At 35.1% G+C, this 17500-nt stretch overlaps 2 protein-coding genes across 5 annotated transcripts in view; one reads left to right on the top strand and one right to left on the bottom strand.

Moving 5' to 3' along the window:
* Positions 1 to 4322, top strand: part of LOC125047375 (protein HBS1-like) — a 17811-nt gene extending 13489 nt beyond the window's left edge. For all 3 annotated transcript variants that reach the window (XM_047646721.1, XM_047612611.1, XM_047645957.1), the window contains 3 exons: positions 536 to 735; positions 1004 to 1249; positions 2202 to 4322. In XM_047646721.1, the coding sequence (XP_047502677.1) occupies positions 536 to 735; positions 1004 to 1249; positions 2202 to 2213 (458 nt within the window). In that variant the 3' untranslated portion in view covers positions 2214 to 4322. The remainder of the gene's footprint in view (positions 1 to 535; positions 736 to 1003; positions 1250 to 2201) is intronic.
* The window catches only part of LOC125024941 (aminoacyl tRNA synthase complex-interacting multifunctional protein 2-like), a 19360-nt gene continuing 5894 nt past the window's right edge, over positions 4035 to 17500 (bottom strand). Inside the window, exons 2-11 of one of the 2 annotated variants that reach the window (XM_047612770.1) lie at positions 16007 to 16180; positions 15025 to 15126; positions 14608 to 14835; positions 14358 to 14474; positions 8850 to 8987; positions 8503 to 8613; positions 8071 to 8285; positions 7704 to 7852; positions 5952 to 6271; positions 4035 to 4762 (exon numbers count right to left, since the gene is read on the bottom strand). In XM_047612770.1, coding sequence (XP_047468726.1) covers positions 4466 to 4762; positions 5952 to 6271; positions 7704 to 7852; positions 8071 to 8285; positions 8503 to 8613; positions 8850 to 8987; positions 14358 to 14474; positions 14608 to 14835; positions 15025 to 15126; positions 16007 to 16180 — 1851 coding nt within the window. In that variant the 3' untranslated portion in view covers positions 4035 to 4465. The remainder of the gene's footprint in view (positions 4763 to 5951; positions 6272 to 7703; positions 7853 to 8070; positions 8286 to 8502; positions 8614 to 8849; positions 8988 to 14357; positions 14475 to 14607; positions 14836 to 15024; positions 15127 to 16006; positions 16181 to 17500) is intronic. The other variant, XM_047612855.1, reaches the window with a different exon arrangement.

Raw genomic sequence — 17500 nt, 5'->3', positions numbered from 1 at the left:
TATTATTATTATTTTATATTACTGGTTGAATATTTATGCATGCATACAGGTATGAGTTACAACAGATATTTGTTGAGGCAAAACATAAAAAAATCTGCTATACACACAACCATACTTTCATTTATGAAGGTGTGATGTAAATTTTACAAATTATGAAATATATAATGAAGTTGATGTGGAAGTAGGGTGAAGCTAGGTAAGTGCTTAAAGTTCAGTCAAATTGTTTTATTATTATTATTTTTATTGATTTATTATTAGTTGTGAAATATAACATCTTCAGATGAAAAATAATGATTACAACTAGAAAAAAAATGGCTAAATGTTGTTAAAAAAAAAAAAAAAGTACTAATGTTTGTTTGCCATCACCTGAGTTTCAGTACAGTTTGTCTTGAAAATCTATCTTAAGCCAAAAGTAATAAAAATTACAGATATAAAAGATTTTCTTATCAGAATCACACATTCTCTTGAGCAACTGATAGGAGAGAAATACCTCTATATATATATAGATGTTGATATTATTCTATTTTTCAAACAGGCGTCCAGGTGGAGAATGCCGAACCCTCAACTGCATTTGCGGGTGACCCCGTAACACTTACAATCTCTGGTGTAGATCCAAATGTGCTACACGTTGGTGACTTCCTGTGTGATCCTTCAGAACCTATTCCACTTGCCATAAGGGTGCAAGCACGGATAGTTCTCTTTAATATTAAGGTCCCACTAATTGAAGGAACTCAGGTAATACACCATTATAACCTAAAACAGTACATTCAGTTCTACTTTCAGTATTCTTAACTTTCCCCTTTTCAGGTTGGCATTTGATCAATTTGTTGGCACCAGGGAAATATGAATTATTCAGTATTTCTAAGATAACAGCTATAGTAGTATTAATAATAAAGAGATAAACATCCAAAATAATAGCTTATAAGTTCATAAGGAAATATTTATGACATATTTATGCTTTAATTATCTCGATGTGTATGAATTATAATATTTATTTTTACAGGTTGACTTCCATTACCAGTCACTCACAGAACCAGCCAAAATACGCAAGTTGGTTTCCCAAGTCCACAAGACAACGGGACAAATTGTTAAGAAACGGCCTCGCGCTCTAGTCAATAATTCTGCTGGCTTGATAGAGATCCAGTTCACTCGGCCTCTCTGTTTAGAGCTCTTCCGTGACTATAAAGAACTGGGTCGGTTCATGCTGAGGATTAGAGGAGCTACGATCGCTGCAGGACTAGTTACTCAGGTTAGTTTTCTTTTTCTTTTTCTTTTTCTTTGTCTTGGTCTTTTCTTTTCTTTCATGAAAAATCAATTCGTCACGATGGGTATGGCTATAGGATCAAACGGGAAGTTCTGCTAGACATAGCAGAATCCCAGAGGCAGAAGGGAGGACAAAAGAAGAATTAAAATCTAGTATATATTAGATGAAATGATTAGACAAAAGATTTGAAGTAGGCTTATTCTGAACCTCAGGAAAATTTGTATCTAGGATCTAGGATTAACCCCTTGATTACGGGTGAAGAAAAAAAATCTACGCTCTAGAGATCAATGGCAACACGCCGACTTTGAGCGTGGGAGTTCGGTACATAAAGCCGAATCACCGGCTCATAGCGCTTTGGCACGCCGCCGCGGCGTACAGCCGCATGCCACAGATCAAGTGGTTTGTTTTGACACCTCATGGTGTGACCTGTTGGGAAGGGGTTAAGAGAGAAAATGTCCAATGTTACATTGTCTTTGGGCTGTGAATAAAGTCTCTGTAGTGCGATTGTCCTTGTTCTTACTGAAATAGAAATAGCAATTTCAGAATGAGAATATTATGGAAATTTTATCTCCATGCTGCATACAGCACAAATGACTTTAAATGGGGGTACAGCAGAAAATTTTTATTAAGCAAATCCCTCTCTGTATATATGCATTTAATTAAGTAAATTGGAGTTATAGTTCATATATAACAGTTCTTGTGAGCATAGGAACTTCTAAGAGCACAAAGGTTTTATTAGAATTTGAGAAGTGCCTCTTTTTTATCATCATAAAGTGATTAGTAGTATTTGGATTTTCATTATCATGTAGTTAGATTTTGTGATGATTATAAGTAATTTTCCTTGTAAATAAGATGTGTTTTCTGCTTAGTCATCAATTGAAATAATGAGGTTGTGTAAATAATTTGTTACCTATATTTATTTATTTTTATTTTTCAGATCCTAAACTAAGACACATTAGCAGTTATAGACAGGCACCGTTGTTAATGATGAATGAAGTAAAAGTTTTCGAATGGCGTCCAGTAAGATCAGCATTTATGGGTAACTAGGATAAATAGGCACTGTGTTTATTTTTTTATTATTGTGAAAAGGTAGTATCATTATTATTATTTTTATACTACTGAAAGGACTTTGGATGATTATGGAGAGCTCAGTTGCAAAAACTTATTTCCAGGTTATTTATAAGCCCAGCTTTGCATGCAGGTATAAGAAAATTAGTACAGAGGGCATGATTAAGCCTAGTTAATAGCTTTTAATCAGGTGTTGTGAATTTGGGATTTGCATAATATTTTCTTTCAAAATAGGAGTATTATACATTGTATAGTTTTTTTTTTTTTTCCCTCCTATTGTTGCAGGTAAAGGCTATTATATTTTTGTATTTCCATCTTGCTAGTACCTGAGATGGAAATGAACAGGCTTCATTATAATGGCAGGTATAATGGTTAGTAGTGTTGCAACTTTACAGTCAGGATTTTATGCACTACTTCAAATACCTTCTTTAGATATGCAGTGTTATTCTAAATCTGTAAGAAAAAACATTAAAAATTTTCATTTTTGTTTTGTTTTTTGTCTCTAATGAGGTATCAGAATCATGCTGGCTAATATCTGGCTCAGCAGATTTACTTAGTCACAAGTTTTACCAATTTAGTTAGGCAACAGGTAATTTACGTGTCACACTTTATTTTGACACAGTAATACTAGTGCAGTTATTATTTCAAGCAATTCTCTTTTCATTTGTGCCTTTTCTTGTTTAGTATCATTATTCAAAATGCACAGGCAAAAAATAAATGAATAAAAATAAAATAAGGGAAAAAGAGAGCTAAAAGCTACACAGTAAGCCATACCTGTGTAAAGTTTAATCTCCTGTTCGTATATAATCTGGCTGTGTTCATAATTGATAAACGAACAGATGTAGTAAGTAACAGTTACATGTAAGACAATTCTGTAGGTACTGCAAAAAAAAGTGTTTAAACCTTAAAACTACCAGAACACATACAGAATGTTTAATATATTACTCAGTGCATTTTCGCCTAAGCTGCTTATTAAATGCTCTGATCTTCAGTAAATATTCAAATGTTATTCAGCATCAGAAAGTGTACTCATGTGTATATAAGATTTTTTTTTATGTGAATATAAAGAGCTATTAATTTATAAGGAACTGTAAATTAGCATGGGGACTATTTCTGTAAAGATATGGCAGCAAAATTAAAAGTTTCAGGGAATTTAGCCTTCCCCTTTGCAAGTAAAAACTAATACGATAGTAAATAATGCGTGCCATGACATAAAAAACATTCTGTTGATTACTCATGTATTGTAAACCTTGTAACTTGAGTTTGATAAGCAGTTGTGGTGGTGGTAGAGCTACTGTAGTTTTTACAGTGAGGAGGTTTTGAAATGCCATCTGCTGGTCAGTTACATGTAGCTTGCATAACATGAGAAATATTACAATTATTACAATTAAGTTATAATGAATGGTTTACTAAAAAAAATAGGATATGACAGTCATTCTTCTTGTGTAAATGGAGCCCATGGTAATGGATAATGTTTTACTGAATATGGAAGAGAAGGTAGTTGTGGTCTTTCATTCAAGTTTTCTCTCTGTTGTGACAAAGAAAGGTTTCAGTGAGTGCAGATTTTATTTAAATATTTGTTTTTGTTGTTATTGCTCAACAACATAATAAATTATATTGCAAACCCGTATATGCTTGCTTTTTTCCTTTTTAATTATCCTTTTCATAATGTGTGGGGATTATCAGGTATTAAAAGAATATGACATAAATAACCATTTATTAATCAGTGGAAGCCAAATATCAAGTCACTGTATTAAGAATAAGTGAAAAATTCATATTGTAATAAAACCCTAGTTCAATTTGGATTGTAATAAAGCATGGTATTGCATGGAATCTTGATGCACTTGAGCAAATACAAATTTTTTCACCCTCACATTTAAAATGAGGAAAAATGTGAAATCTGACAATCAATAACATGTTCAAAATAGCAAACCTTTTACATGTGATTTTCTCTATACAACCATGGCATATAGATATATATATATATATATATATATAAAAAAAAAAAAAATCTTTACAAAACACAACTTCTATTCACAACGTAACTTCTATTCACTTATTATTATAACTGCTTAAAGCTGTTTTCCTAATCAACCTAATTCATAGCTCTTTACAATGTTAAATTGGGCTATTTCAATTAAATGTTAGCAATGTCGGTTCATGTCCAGATGCATTCAAAAATTTCTTCAAATCTTTTGGTGCCACTCCTAAGGTTGCAGCATTCGACATGGGATGGAAGTTGACAAAAGGGTGACAGTCATTAAATGCTTCTGAATCCAGCAGGAACTTGACTTGGTGACTGTGGTCATTGAGGAGTGCAAAGGCAGTGACACACCCTTGTTTTACTCCAAGGGTACTGTACAATATGGCTTCATCTCCAAATCTTAAATCCTTAGTGCCTAACTGTTTTCCAACCTCACTAAGCTTTACCTGAAATGAAAGAAAAATTTTTTTTAGTACTAAGTAATAGTCTATATAATGACTTGTTTAAAAATTATTAACCAGGTTCATGACAGCAGTGGTGTATTCTAAAATTTTAAAAATTATAAAGTATTAGACAAAACACCACTCAACTCTATAGGTAAACAGATAACCAAATTATAATCATATGGAATATATTTTCTATTTATCAAACTTATTTCAAATATTACTTTTCAACCTTTTAATCTGACAATCTTCATTATTGTATAAAATACAACAAAACCATTAAAATGTGTCTTGACCTAAAAAAAGAAAAAAAAAAGGGGGGGGGGGAATTATTGCATTTATCATCTCCCACAAAATTTCACCTTGCAACAAAAAATTGCAACTCTGTTCTTCTGGCACTATCATTTGTTTTCCTGCACAAGCTTCTTTTTTTGAAGTCCTTTTCTTTCTCAACTACTAACATTCATTCTTTTAGAAAATTAATTGGTGGTGTGGGGCATGGGAAGACACATGGCTAAGTTTACTTTTAGTACGATGTTTTTCTTTCCATCTTTCTTTCTTTCTTTTTTGTTGTTTACTTGCTGTCAGTTTTCTCAGAGATGAGGAAAATTATCAGCATAAACTAGTTTAATCCTGGGGGCTGTCATGTGTGAAATTGTGGGAGGTCCCACACAAGACAATTTTTATTTCCTCACGAAAAAAACAATAGTCAAAATGCAATGGGTATAGCATGTAGGTAAAAAAAACAAACCTACTGAAACATCAGCCAATTTTTCTTCTTCCCCGTTCAATCCAAACTGAAAGCAAGTCTAAAGTAGAATTGCTTTATGTGCAATGTAAATGTCAATGAACCCATTCTAACAAGAAAATCGACTAAATGACATTAACCTTGCTATACATTTCTAAAGCAAACTCTAAGCACTATATAAAAAAAATAAAGACAAGAGTGGCAACAACAATATTTTTCTTCTTCTTTGTGAGACAACTTGAAGCAAAATATAACCCAAACACAGTTTAAACTCAAAATGATTTAAAGACATACAAAAGGAATTAAAAGTACATTTTAAGTACCATGACTATCTGACAAACAAAAAATCCACATACAGAAAAAAGCTGATACCCATGGGATGGCAAACATTTCAGATAATACATTAAAATTCATTAGAAAATACTGTCAAAATCACTGACAAACCTCAGCATTGTGTCGAACTGAAAGCAAATACAGGTTTTTCTTCTTGTCCTTCAGAAAGAGATTTTTCATGTGTAGGCCAGGCATTGCACTCACATTCTTCATGAGGGCATCCACTGTAAAGACTTCTTCATGGTCTTGTACCTGATATGGTATGTTTAAGCTCTTCAGGTACTTTTCTAGGCCATTTCTATCAACAAACTCAGTCTTGCAAGAGGTCAGGCTGTTTTTGTTATCTGACTTCTTCATTGTTTGAACTGGGGTAAAGGACTGTGATGATGATTTGCTCTTTGTATCATTCTGAGAGTTCAACGTATTTATTTCTGAAAAAAGCATTGTCGCATTCAGAGACTGAGGCACATTTAACTTTGACAAATGCATACCTCAGGCAGTCTTACAGCATTTACTCTTTAAATTTCAAATTGAAAATAGATGCCAGAGTTCAATTATTTGAAAGAAACTTTCTTTCCTCCCTTCCTTCCTTCCTTCCTTTTCCCCTCAAAAAAAAGTAAAAAAAAGTAAAAAAAAAAAAAAAAAAAAAAAAAAATGACAGAAAGCATATGTAGTAGTTTGGAAAGTGTCTTTAGATGGCTCCACAAGTGCTCATCCACCATGGAGCCAATTAGTAGGCCAACATAACCTACATGAGGAGTCATTCCCATTACCCTGGCCCTCAGCCAAAATTTTCATGACATTCCTGTCATCCCAGCCCTCAGCCAAATTTTTCCACAGCTGCATATTCCTGTGAGTCAGCCCTCAGCCAATTTTTTTCATGACATGATGGTCACGTCAGCAAGGTACAATAGGTTAATAATGATACTATTTTTATTATTATGGATATTATGATTACTGTAATGATATATATAAAACCAACAGCAACAAAATATAAAAATTGATTTCCAAACATCAAGTAAAAGGGTAAATATCAAGGAAAAGGATAAACATGACTAGCAATTGACTCAGGTGACAAAGTACTTGTGGAGCCTTTTGTGTGTATACACAATAAATAAACAAAAATCACAGTAGACATAGTATGTATGAAACTCATCCCCAGCAGCAATGGAGTAATAAAAATAAAAATGATAATGTAAAACAAAAAGAATAATAACAATGACAATAACTTTAGAGCTGTGGGAAGACATGAAGTTCACTCTTCCAATAACATGATAACCAGAACATTATGAAATAGGACTTTAGATTTCTCAACCATGCTATACTTCTACTTCTTTTCATTTGTCTTTTTTGTAGAATGCATTTTAACTTTGCAATTACTATTTTCAGTTTCTAACTGGGCTTTAGTTTCATATTCAATATCTAAGACTAATTTTCTCTTCCTCTCTTGGTGATCTTCCAGTCAAGTTTCCTGGGTCATTGCGAAGAAAATTTTAAATACTAAACTTGATACACAAAAATATGCTCTCTCATTTTTCAACAAAACTGTAAGAATTCCTTTCCCTCTTTTGAAGACCTGACTTAAAGATAACTAACAAAACATGGAACAAGGGGATAAGCAATAAAGGGGGTGGGTGAGGTGAGGTTCACATTATCCCACTCATTGAGATAGAGTCCAAATTTACCTCTACAACTGTTAAGAGAGTTTGATCATTAAAATTTTACAGAGGAATATCACTGGTTAAAGGTATCCATCCCTAGGAAATGGCCCGTGTTAATGCTATGGAACTCATTGATAAAAATTTGGTAGCGTTATAACAAACACAAATTTTAAAAATCAGACAGCAGAAGATCATCACTCACCTAGCTTGGCCATGGCATCGACCTTTTTGTACCACTTATCAACGTTTGCAGGAGCTCCAACATTCAGGCCTCCTTGCTTCAGCACAGACCACAAGAATACATCAGCAATACCACATTCATTGTTGACTAACCAAGAAGTCTTTCCAAGCCTGAGGATCAAACATGGATTAGGACTCTGGAGACTGGATCTTTTAAGCTTCAATAAAATGCAAAACATGGCTAACAAATTTCAGGTTTATCAAATGTGTTTTGGAAATCTTAATCAAAATCATGTAAAAGAAAGTGCATGACAGAAAATCTGGGAGGGGGAGAGGGAGAGGGAGGGAGGGAGTGGGAGAAAGAGAGAGAGAGAGAAAAACATACATACCTTCCATTTAACTGTCTGAGTGCACCTTGTCGTTCTTTGTTATTTTTGCTGGCTGCCTGAGCTGCTAACTGATCTAGAAGGTTGTCTGTCTCCGCAATGGAGGAAAAGGTTCCTGTTGCTTCATAATTGTAGGAAGAACTTAGGGGCAGGAGTCGAGATATGTAGCGTGTAATGTTGGCTTCTCCAGATATTACAGTTTGCCGCAAGGGATTCACCTGATGTTAGAATTAAAAATTTTGAGACCTTTTTTTTTAATTGGAAGAAATCTTATACACCAAAAAATATCCTCTAAATAATTATTACATGGGAAGTACTTTTTGAATAATTTTCTAAAACAGAGCCATAACAATCACAAAGTAGGATGAAGTTTTATTACCAGATGTTTTCAATAGTATCAAATAAAAAAATTAATATCATTATTTGTCTACTTACCATCAAGTTTGGTGCCTCAACCTCTTTCCAGTGAACGGTAAAAGCCAAGTTATGCTTGTTTCGGTCTCCAAGTGGCTTATCAGAGAAGCATCCTCGTACAGATTCATCAACCTGTTAAAAAGTAAGAGTAGAATATGGATATAATTAATTGTACAAGGTATCCCATACCTAGAGAAACTTTTTCCTGTGGGTTTTATACTCTTCAAAATTTAAAGAATTACAATTTAAATCTATTAATATCCACAAGCGTTTAATGGGGGGTGGGGGGTATGATTACAAGAATAATAATATCAAACACAATAACAAAAAGACAGATGGGGAAAAAAGAAAAGAAAAAAAATACTTACATGATGAACAGAAGAGTGCAGATGGTTGACTGAATAAACAGGATAGCCAGCATCCTTTAAAAGCTTTCTTAATAGAACCAAAAAGTATGGGGGCCTGCTAGGATTGGCTGATATCACCAAATCATGTACGGTTCCAGTCTGAAATTAAAAATTAAAAACGGGTCTTTAATTTTAGTTCTAACACTTCAATTGCCACAAATATTTATTATGAACTTTAAGCCAATTATGTGTATCAGTTTGCCAGGAAAAAGGAAAACATCATGAAATCCTGTAATGGGATTTTAAGCCAAATGTAAATAATAATAATAATAATAACAAGCCATAAACAGAAGTAAATCCATTCCTAGTAAACAGCAGCATCAGATAGCAAGTACACAATCAGCAGTTACGTATTGCATATGGCACACTTTTTCAAAACTGACATTACAATAAAATAGTGTATGCAAACCAGATTAACTCAATTCTAAAACCTATGCAATAAAGAATGGCCACTGAGACAGTTAAAGAATACTAAGCGGATGCATCTTTGATCAAAAGGACAAACACTGCTAATCTTTAAATTATAGGGAAAAGGCTGCTTAGCTGCAAATTGACTTGGGGATACATTCTTAACTCATTTGCAACAGGCATGTCATGTATCTATGCCATGCCCACTGTGAGTTTACTTGTTTAATTGTTTTTTACACACAGATGGCTACACTTGTACTAAATCACCAAGGAGCCAATTACGAGTACTGCCTGTCTCACCCGTTTACCCTTTTCTTTAATTAACGAAAATATTTTACGTTATCTTATTTTGCTATTACTATTGTTTATAACAGTATAGTAATTATAATGTTTATCATAAAAATAACACCATTGATATTCATAGCACTAGTAAAAAATACATTTTCCCGCCAAATCAAGGAAAGGTGAAATCAGGTAAGGCAGAGCCATCTATGTGTAGAGACATTTCACATAAAATATAAAAAATGAGCACAGCGTTTTCCCAACTTTTTGTTTAATTTCCCTATCGTGAATGGGTTAAGCCCTAGCCATTCATAAAAATTCAATTACTACAACAAATAAACTATCATCTTAATTCTTTTTAAAACCGTAATCAATCTAATGCCTCTGGATGATGTGCATTTCACGTCACAGCTGACTTAGTTATGGCTTCGGAAGATGTGTAGCTCCAATCATGACTGATTTGATTTGGCTACACAATCATGTTATTCTGCTGAATACATTACATTTCATGCAGTTATTTATAAAGGTCCCCTCATGCCCATATGTCACATGCCCAGGGGCACTGCCTAAGAGGGAATAGGATGCTCTGTTTTGTGTGCATGCACGCACACGCACACGCACACGCACTCACACGCACACAAACAGAGGGAGATATTTAGCACATAAATCATTTGAATGCTATCCCTGGAAGATGTCATGCACCAAAATATTGAGCTCTGTTGCTGCTGCTGTGAACCGGTTACCTTCATTCTAGTTTACATGATAAGTCTCCTTGTGTTAGCAACTCATGTTGTCAAGTGTCGTATTGCTTTATTGGTGTGGTGCCATGAGTGCAATGCACCAGCCAAGTATCAAATAGGCTCCAGAAGCAAGCCCAGGCAGCCATATATACTCCCTGGAGTGGAGGCCAAGAGCATTCCATATTCTACTTGAGGCAATAGGTTAATATGTATCTTGTGTGCTAGCGAAAACAAGCTAATACTTCAGTAGTATATATAATGCTAAAAATAACACTGACATATCCAGGTTCAAAGAGTGAGTCTTATAAGCATACGCTATTCCTTATTATTCTAGTAGATAACATTGTTTTCCCTTCATTTCTTGTTATCAAAATCATCATGACAATTAACAAAATATTCCTTGCAAACATGGGCAAAGAAAATCATTTTTGAAAATCTAAATTTCTGATAATGATAAACTATGATGATGATATCATATGGGAAGAAAATCTGAATATCTAATTAGTGATGTAACAACAAAACAATTTCAATTTGCAAGAAGTAATAGAAGAAGAAAGATCCTATCAGTAAATTGGAGTGGCACATAAAAAAAAACAAGCACTTGTATATCACAACTATGTAGATACCCTACCTTGCTTATTTTCAACCCCAAGCCTATGAGATTATTCATCTTGGAATCTAAAAACATCAAGTCCAAAATAAATCTTAATCTCTAAAAAACAAGTGGTATTGATTGATACTAGAGTGAAATATAGCATAAAGGCAGAGTAATATTGATTAAGAGCATCAGAAAAAGAGAAAAATACTTGGGACATTGGATAGACTGTAACATTGCTTTTGCATCCTTGGATATTCTGACAAGTATCCCCATAAACTATTTTTTTTAAATCATGAAATCCCTAAGTGGGTACAAGATTTATAGAAATGATAACACTGATAGTGTTATCATTACCATAAATCTTGTAACATAACTCTTTTGTAACATGAAAGAGGGAGGACTGCTTGTATTGTTGGCAGCTCTCCTTACTAGAAGATGTATAATATGGGTGTTCACTGATATACAGTGCACAATGCACATCAGTGTACACTAGTTATTACTTCAGATCTCTTTGTATCCAAATACATCCAGATCTAGAATATCAAATTATGATTTAGCACATATAAAAACTACCAGAGCAACCATTTTTTCCCAACCTTATTCTCTGGCCATCTTACCCTCTCTTTTTAGTTTGCTTCTGGTACTCCATTGTCCTAAACCTTTCCCTAATCTTGGTGAAAGAGTAGCAACTGTGGGCCCAAACTACACACATTACATATTAGCCAGTTAAGGGATACCAGGTCCATCAGCTACATCTGAGTGGATGACAGTAGACACACTTTGCCACTCACTGCCAAGCCCTCATTAGTAAACACTAAACCGAGGAGCCAGCAAGCCAGGTCAACCACTGACCTCTACACCATGTTGGGAAAACCAACATGCTCCCCTTTAGACCTCATCACCTGCAGCACCCAGCCAATACAATGGGACTCGTCAACCCAAATGTAGTGTTACAAGATATAAAGACACGAATCCAATATCAGTTTAAAATGCCTATAAGAAATAATGCTTACCACCTAACACTACACCTTCCAATCGTGTCCATAGGCTGCCCATCCTTGCCCACCTCCCCACCCCTCTCTTTCACCTATCTGTCTTTTCACTGTCTGATTTACAATAGATATTACCTCAACAAAGGACACATTTTCTAGTAGAAAAAATCATGCCCTCTTGTCCACTGGCTGCCCAGTGCTTAGCCTAATTTCAACATTGTTTGTTAAATGTTCAGTAAGAATTTGATAGTTGAACTTGAACTAAGTATTCTGGTGTTGAAAACCATGTCTTTCCTTGTGGCTATCTATACCTCTATGTCTCCCTCCTTGCACTATGCCTTGCAAGATACTTTTGGCGAGTCCAGATGATCATGTGACATGACCATAGCACTTCAGTTTGCTTCTTTTTACTGAAGTAATGAGATCTTCATACAGCCTGATGGCATTTCTAATTCCGGACTTCATTACCTTGTTGGTTATGTGATCTCTATAAGATTTTTAGTTTGGTCACTGCAGCTATGGTTTGGGCTATCCTGGAGAACTTTGGGCTTGGATACCTCTTCCAACACTACAGCTCTAAGATATTTGAAGTTACGGATAGTCTCCAGTTTTTTGTCATCTATGGTGATGTTGGTGTTGATACCATTCGTGCTATTTGTCATAAACTGTGTCTTCTCAGCACTGATCTGCATACCATATGCTGTGGAGGCATCATCTTGTCCAGCTAGGCTGTCAATATTGTTGGCAAAACATAAGTTCGTAATCTTCCTACCTCAAATGCTGACTGTTCCTTCATAATCTTCAAGTGCATCTGCCATTATTCTAAGATGTTAAAAAGGGTAGGGGAGAGCAGACAACCTTGACATACTCCAATTATGGTTCGGAACAATTCTCCAATGTTATTGTTATGGCCTTGTCGTAGAGGTATTTTACAGTTCTGATCAGGTTGGTGTTGATGTTACATTTCTTCATGGTTGCCCATAAGGCTGCATGCCAGCTTTCTTGAAGTCCATAAAGACGTGGTAGGTACTTCTCACAGAGTATTCTGAAGTTAAAGATTTGTTTCATGGTGCTCCTCCCTGCTCTGAAACCTACCTGTTCCTCTTTAATGATCTCCTCAATTTTTAGCATGACTTTACTTGGATGCCTAATCAGGCTAATGGTATGGTAGTTTTGGCATTGTGTGTGTGTGTGTGTGTGTGTGTGTGTGTGTGTGTGTGTGTGTGTGTGTGTGTGTGTGTGTGTGTGTGTGTGTGTGTGTGTGTGTGTGTGTGTGTGTGTGTGTGTGTGTGTGTGTGTGTGTGTGTGTGTATTTTGTGTGTGTGTATGAGTGTATTTTGTGTGTATTTTGTGTGTGTGTGTGTGTGTGTGTGTGTGTGTGTGTGTGTGTGTGTGTGTGTGTGTGTGTGTGTGTGTGTGTGTGTATTTTGTGTGTGTGTGTATGTGTATTTTGTGTGTGTGTGTGTGTGTTTTGAGTGTGTGTGTGTGTGTATTTTGTGTGTGTGTGTGTGTGTATTTTGTGTGTGTGTGTGTGTGTATTTTGTGTGTGTGTGTGTGTGTGTGTGTGTGTGTGTGTGTGTGTGTATTTTGTGTGTGTGTGTGTGTGTGTGTGTATTTTGTGTGTGTGTGTGTGTGTGTGTGTATTTTGTGTGTGTGTGTGTGTGTATTTTGTGTGTGTGTGTGTGTGTGTGTGTATTTTGTGTGTGTGTGTGTGTGTGTGTTTTTTGTGTGTGTGTGTGTGTGTGTGTGTGTGTGTGTGTGTGTGTGTGTGTGTGTGTGTGTGTGTGTGTGTGTGTGTGTGTGTGTATTTTGTGTGTGTGATTGTTTGTGTGTGTGATTGTTTGTGTGTGTGATTGTTTGTGTGTGATTGTTTGTGTGTGTGATTGTTTGTGTGTGTGATTGTTTGTGTGTGTGACTGTTTGTGTGTGATTGTTTGTATGTGATTGTGTGTGTCTGTGTTTTCTATAAAATGTCAAGGAGTTTTAGATACTTAAAAGTATTTGGGAAGAACCTCCACTCCTACTAAAACTAAAAAGAACACCATAAAACATCAACTCACATTACAACACTTGAAAAAATAAGAAGAAGGATTTGTTAAGTAACAACATAACTTGCCACTACTATATCAAACTCCATAGAAATCAAAGTCTCATTTCTGATTTACAGCACACACAGGGTTAGTTCACTCAGTTCTAATGCTTTCAATTCACATCTGAATGTCTCTCATTTGATGAGTGCAGCATCACTTCAAAATGGCAAACTTCCAATTTACCCAAAATATTCCACAGTCTTTGGGGTGGGGAGTAGGGGCTTGAGCCAGTGGAGAACATAGACCAGCTTGGTTAGTTTCCACTGTTGATGAAGGCTCAGAGAGAGAGGAGAGGGATAGAGTAACTGAGGAAGAGGTTTTAAACTCATCAAAAAGACATCCACATGGCCAGTGGACTACCTCCCATGACAGGTCACGCAGACCCCTCAACAACTTGACCAACTCCTCCTGGAGGGATGCAAGTTTCTTCAAGACTTCCTTGTGGTGGGTGATTACATCCAGTTTTGTGGAACATTCCTGAAGGTACCAAATATTTGCTTTTATGCTTATGACTATGCAAAGTCAATATTTTTCATTCTTCTATCTGAATAAGAAAGCTTATTTCACAGTGTAAAAAAATATCATTCTGAAATTACAAACAGTATGTGACCTTCTCTCTCTCCTGGAGCTCAGCAATACGGTGAACTTCTTCCTTGAGTGCCCGTATCACCTTCAAAATACTTTTCTGCTTTTCTGCAATTCTTTCATCCTTAGAAGAAGTCACTAGTTTCGGATGTAGCTCAGACACTTTACTCAATTCAGTTTTTAAGGCACTTAATTTACACAAAATAGAGTGGTGCTGATCTTTCACATCTACCACACTCTCCATTTCTTTTTCCTGTTGTATATCAAAAGCAATTCATGAATACATATAAGAAAATTAAAACATTAATAATGTAATTTTGGTAATTATAACACATGTAACATATGTGCATATTAACTTGCTACAAAATGAATGAAGTCTTTTGATAACTATATATAATAATTAAAATAATAATGATAATGATAAGTAACAAGGGTTATTGACCTGCTCAATGTCGTGGAATTGCAAAGAACCAAGTTCTTGAAGATGGTCTGAGACGGCAGCCATCACCTTCAGTACAATGGCCTGTTTCTCTCCGAGACTTGGCTAAATGTATTATTCATAAGCATTCAACACTTCATTTTTGTGCTACTATACATATGGATAACAGTTAGAAAATGAAGGGAGTCAAAAATCTATATCAGAAAAGGACCACACACACAAAAACAAGCATAAAAAAATACATATAAATATAAATATATTTAAAAAAGTTCATATATAAATATAAATATATAAAAAACATTTTATATATTTATACATATACATACACATTTGCACAAACTTATATATGTTGGCTTATGATGCTCTTTCTTTCTTGGCTACAGGCTAATGTAAGTTTAGAATATCTCACTGAATCTTATTCCCTATTCCTGACAAATGTTCTTTCAAATGTGACCAAATAAATGCTTTATACATTATACACTGAATTAGGGTTATAACTATGTGTGATATAACACATTTTAGCCCTACCCACATCTATCACTTATCTTTTGTTCCTGCATATAAAAAATCATCTTCTTTGACTGCCTTATCTATTTATAAAAACAAAGTTAACTCAGATCAGAGTTTCACACTAGCAAGCAGGACTTTATTATAAAACATATGTAAATTATCAATGAAAGTTTTCTCTGTTATATACTACTAAACATTGAATAGCATTTGGTACTTATAAGCTTTTAAAGCCTCTAGAAATAATGAAGCAAAATCTTTTTTTTTGTTTAAAAACACAGTAAAAAAAATCATGCTGAAAGAAAATATTCACAAGCAAGGTAATAAAGTCCTCTGACACACATATCAAGCAAACCAGATTATAAAGGATCTTTCCCCACTCATTATCAGAGTTCAATTTCTCCCGTCAATGTAATGTCCACTTTCAAGGGATTGTAACAAGGAAAAGTGCAAAACAAACAATATCAGCTGAAAGTACCTTTAGGGGCGAGGACTGAGCTGCAGCACCAATGGCAGTGGAGTTGCTTTTAGATGGAGACAAAGAGGAAAATTTGCTTGACTGCAGCTTATCCAGTTGTAATTTGAGGTCACGCAGGCGCTGGAGCACTGTTTCTTGCCGAACTTCCAGTGCTGCTACATCTGCAGAACTCCCCTGTGCGAGAAATAGAATGTGATAAATACGGAAATTCTCTGAAAATCAAATATTGAAGGCAAATATTAAAAACAAAATTGTCTTCTCTCTACAATAACATAGGGTGTCTTCTGTACGGAGCATGAAAGTTAATTCAGTATTAAAGTTTAAGCCAGATCTCTAATGCGCATGTGTAAAGATTAAATTTTAACTCACCTCCAGACCAGGCTTTACTTTTGAGCTCAAAGTTTAATCCTACACATGCACAGAACAAGGTAGTCCAACCAATCATGTATTAATACGTAATGACATCAACTCCATAGAAAAGATGGAGTTGAGTTGCCATAAATATCTATAAGCAATAACAAAACAAATTCTGACATTTTCATGTCAATATGTATGTGAAAATTCATTAACCCTTCCCGGCGGGTCATGTCTCTGGACGTCATAACAAACTGCTCGAAATGTGGCGTGCAGCTGTACGTGGCAGCGGCGCGCTAAAGCACTCCTAGGCGGTGATTCGGCTTGATGTACCGAACTCCTGCGCTCAAAGTCGGCGCATTGCCATGGATCGCCAGAGCGTAGATTTTTAAAAAAAGTTTTCTACACCCATCACCAAAGGGTTAATATATATATCTTATAAGTTGTGGGATATTCAGACTACAGATATAACTCTCAACATTGAAAAGAAAGATGAAAAGAAAATCCCACAGAGAACCCCAGGTTAAGGACATAGAAAAGGCAATATTATTTCCAGGTTGGAAAAACATTCCCAACCTATGTACTATATTAATTTAATAAAAAAGAAAGCTTTTAATAACATTATGATCAGGTTTCTAATTCAAAGCAAAAACTTCCTGATGCTTTAAACTAAAGTGACTTCAAAAGCATGTGGACATTTCTTATCATGATCTTAGCTAGCAAAACCCTGAAAATAACTACCCTACCTGTGCCCCACGATCAAACATGAGAAAGAGCTCTCGGAGAAAACTCACTTGAATATAAATTGATATTACAAGTATTACACCTTCATTTCAGTTGTCTATAATATGTATAGGCTATTTGAAGCCATTTATATTATTTTATTTGTACTGACACAGATATATATCGGCATGATGTAATATTAATGCATATGTGTATATACATTATTTCCCTCTGTAGCAAATGTTTAATTATCAGAATTAATGTATGATATGAAACTTGTAGAGGGTGAATGATAATTGCCATTACACAGATAACAGCCTTTTCATGTAAAACAGCAGATTTACTGATAATCGCATTACCTCCTGCATTTGTGAAATGTCTCTGCAAGTGCTTAGTCACAAAGGAGTCAATTTCACC

This window comes from Penaeus chinensis, chromosome 1, assembly GCF_019202785.1.
Source record: "Penaeus chinensis breed Huanghai No. 1 chromosome 1, ASM1920278v2, whole genome shotgun sequence".
Classification (NCBI taxonomy): Eukaryota; Metazoa; Arthropoda; class Malacostraca; order Decapoda; family Penaeidae; genus Penaeus; species Penaeus chinensis.
This window is presented reverse-complemented; position numbering and strand designations above follow the sequence as displayed.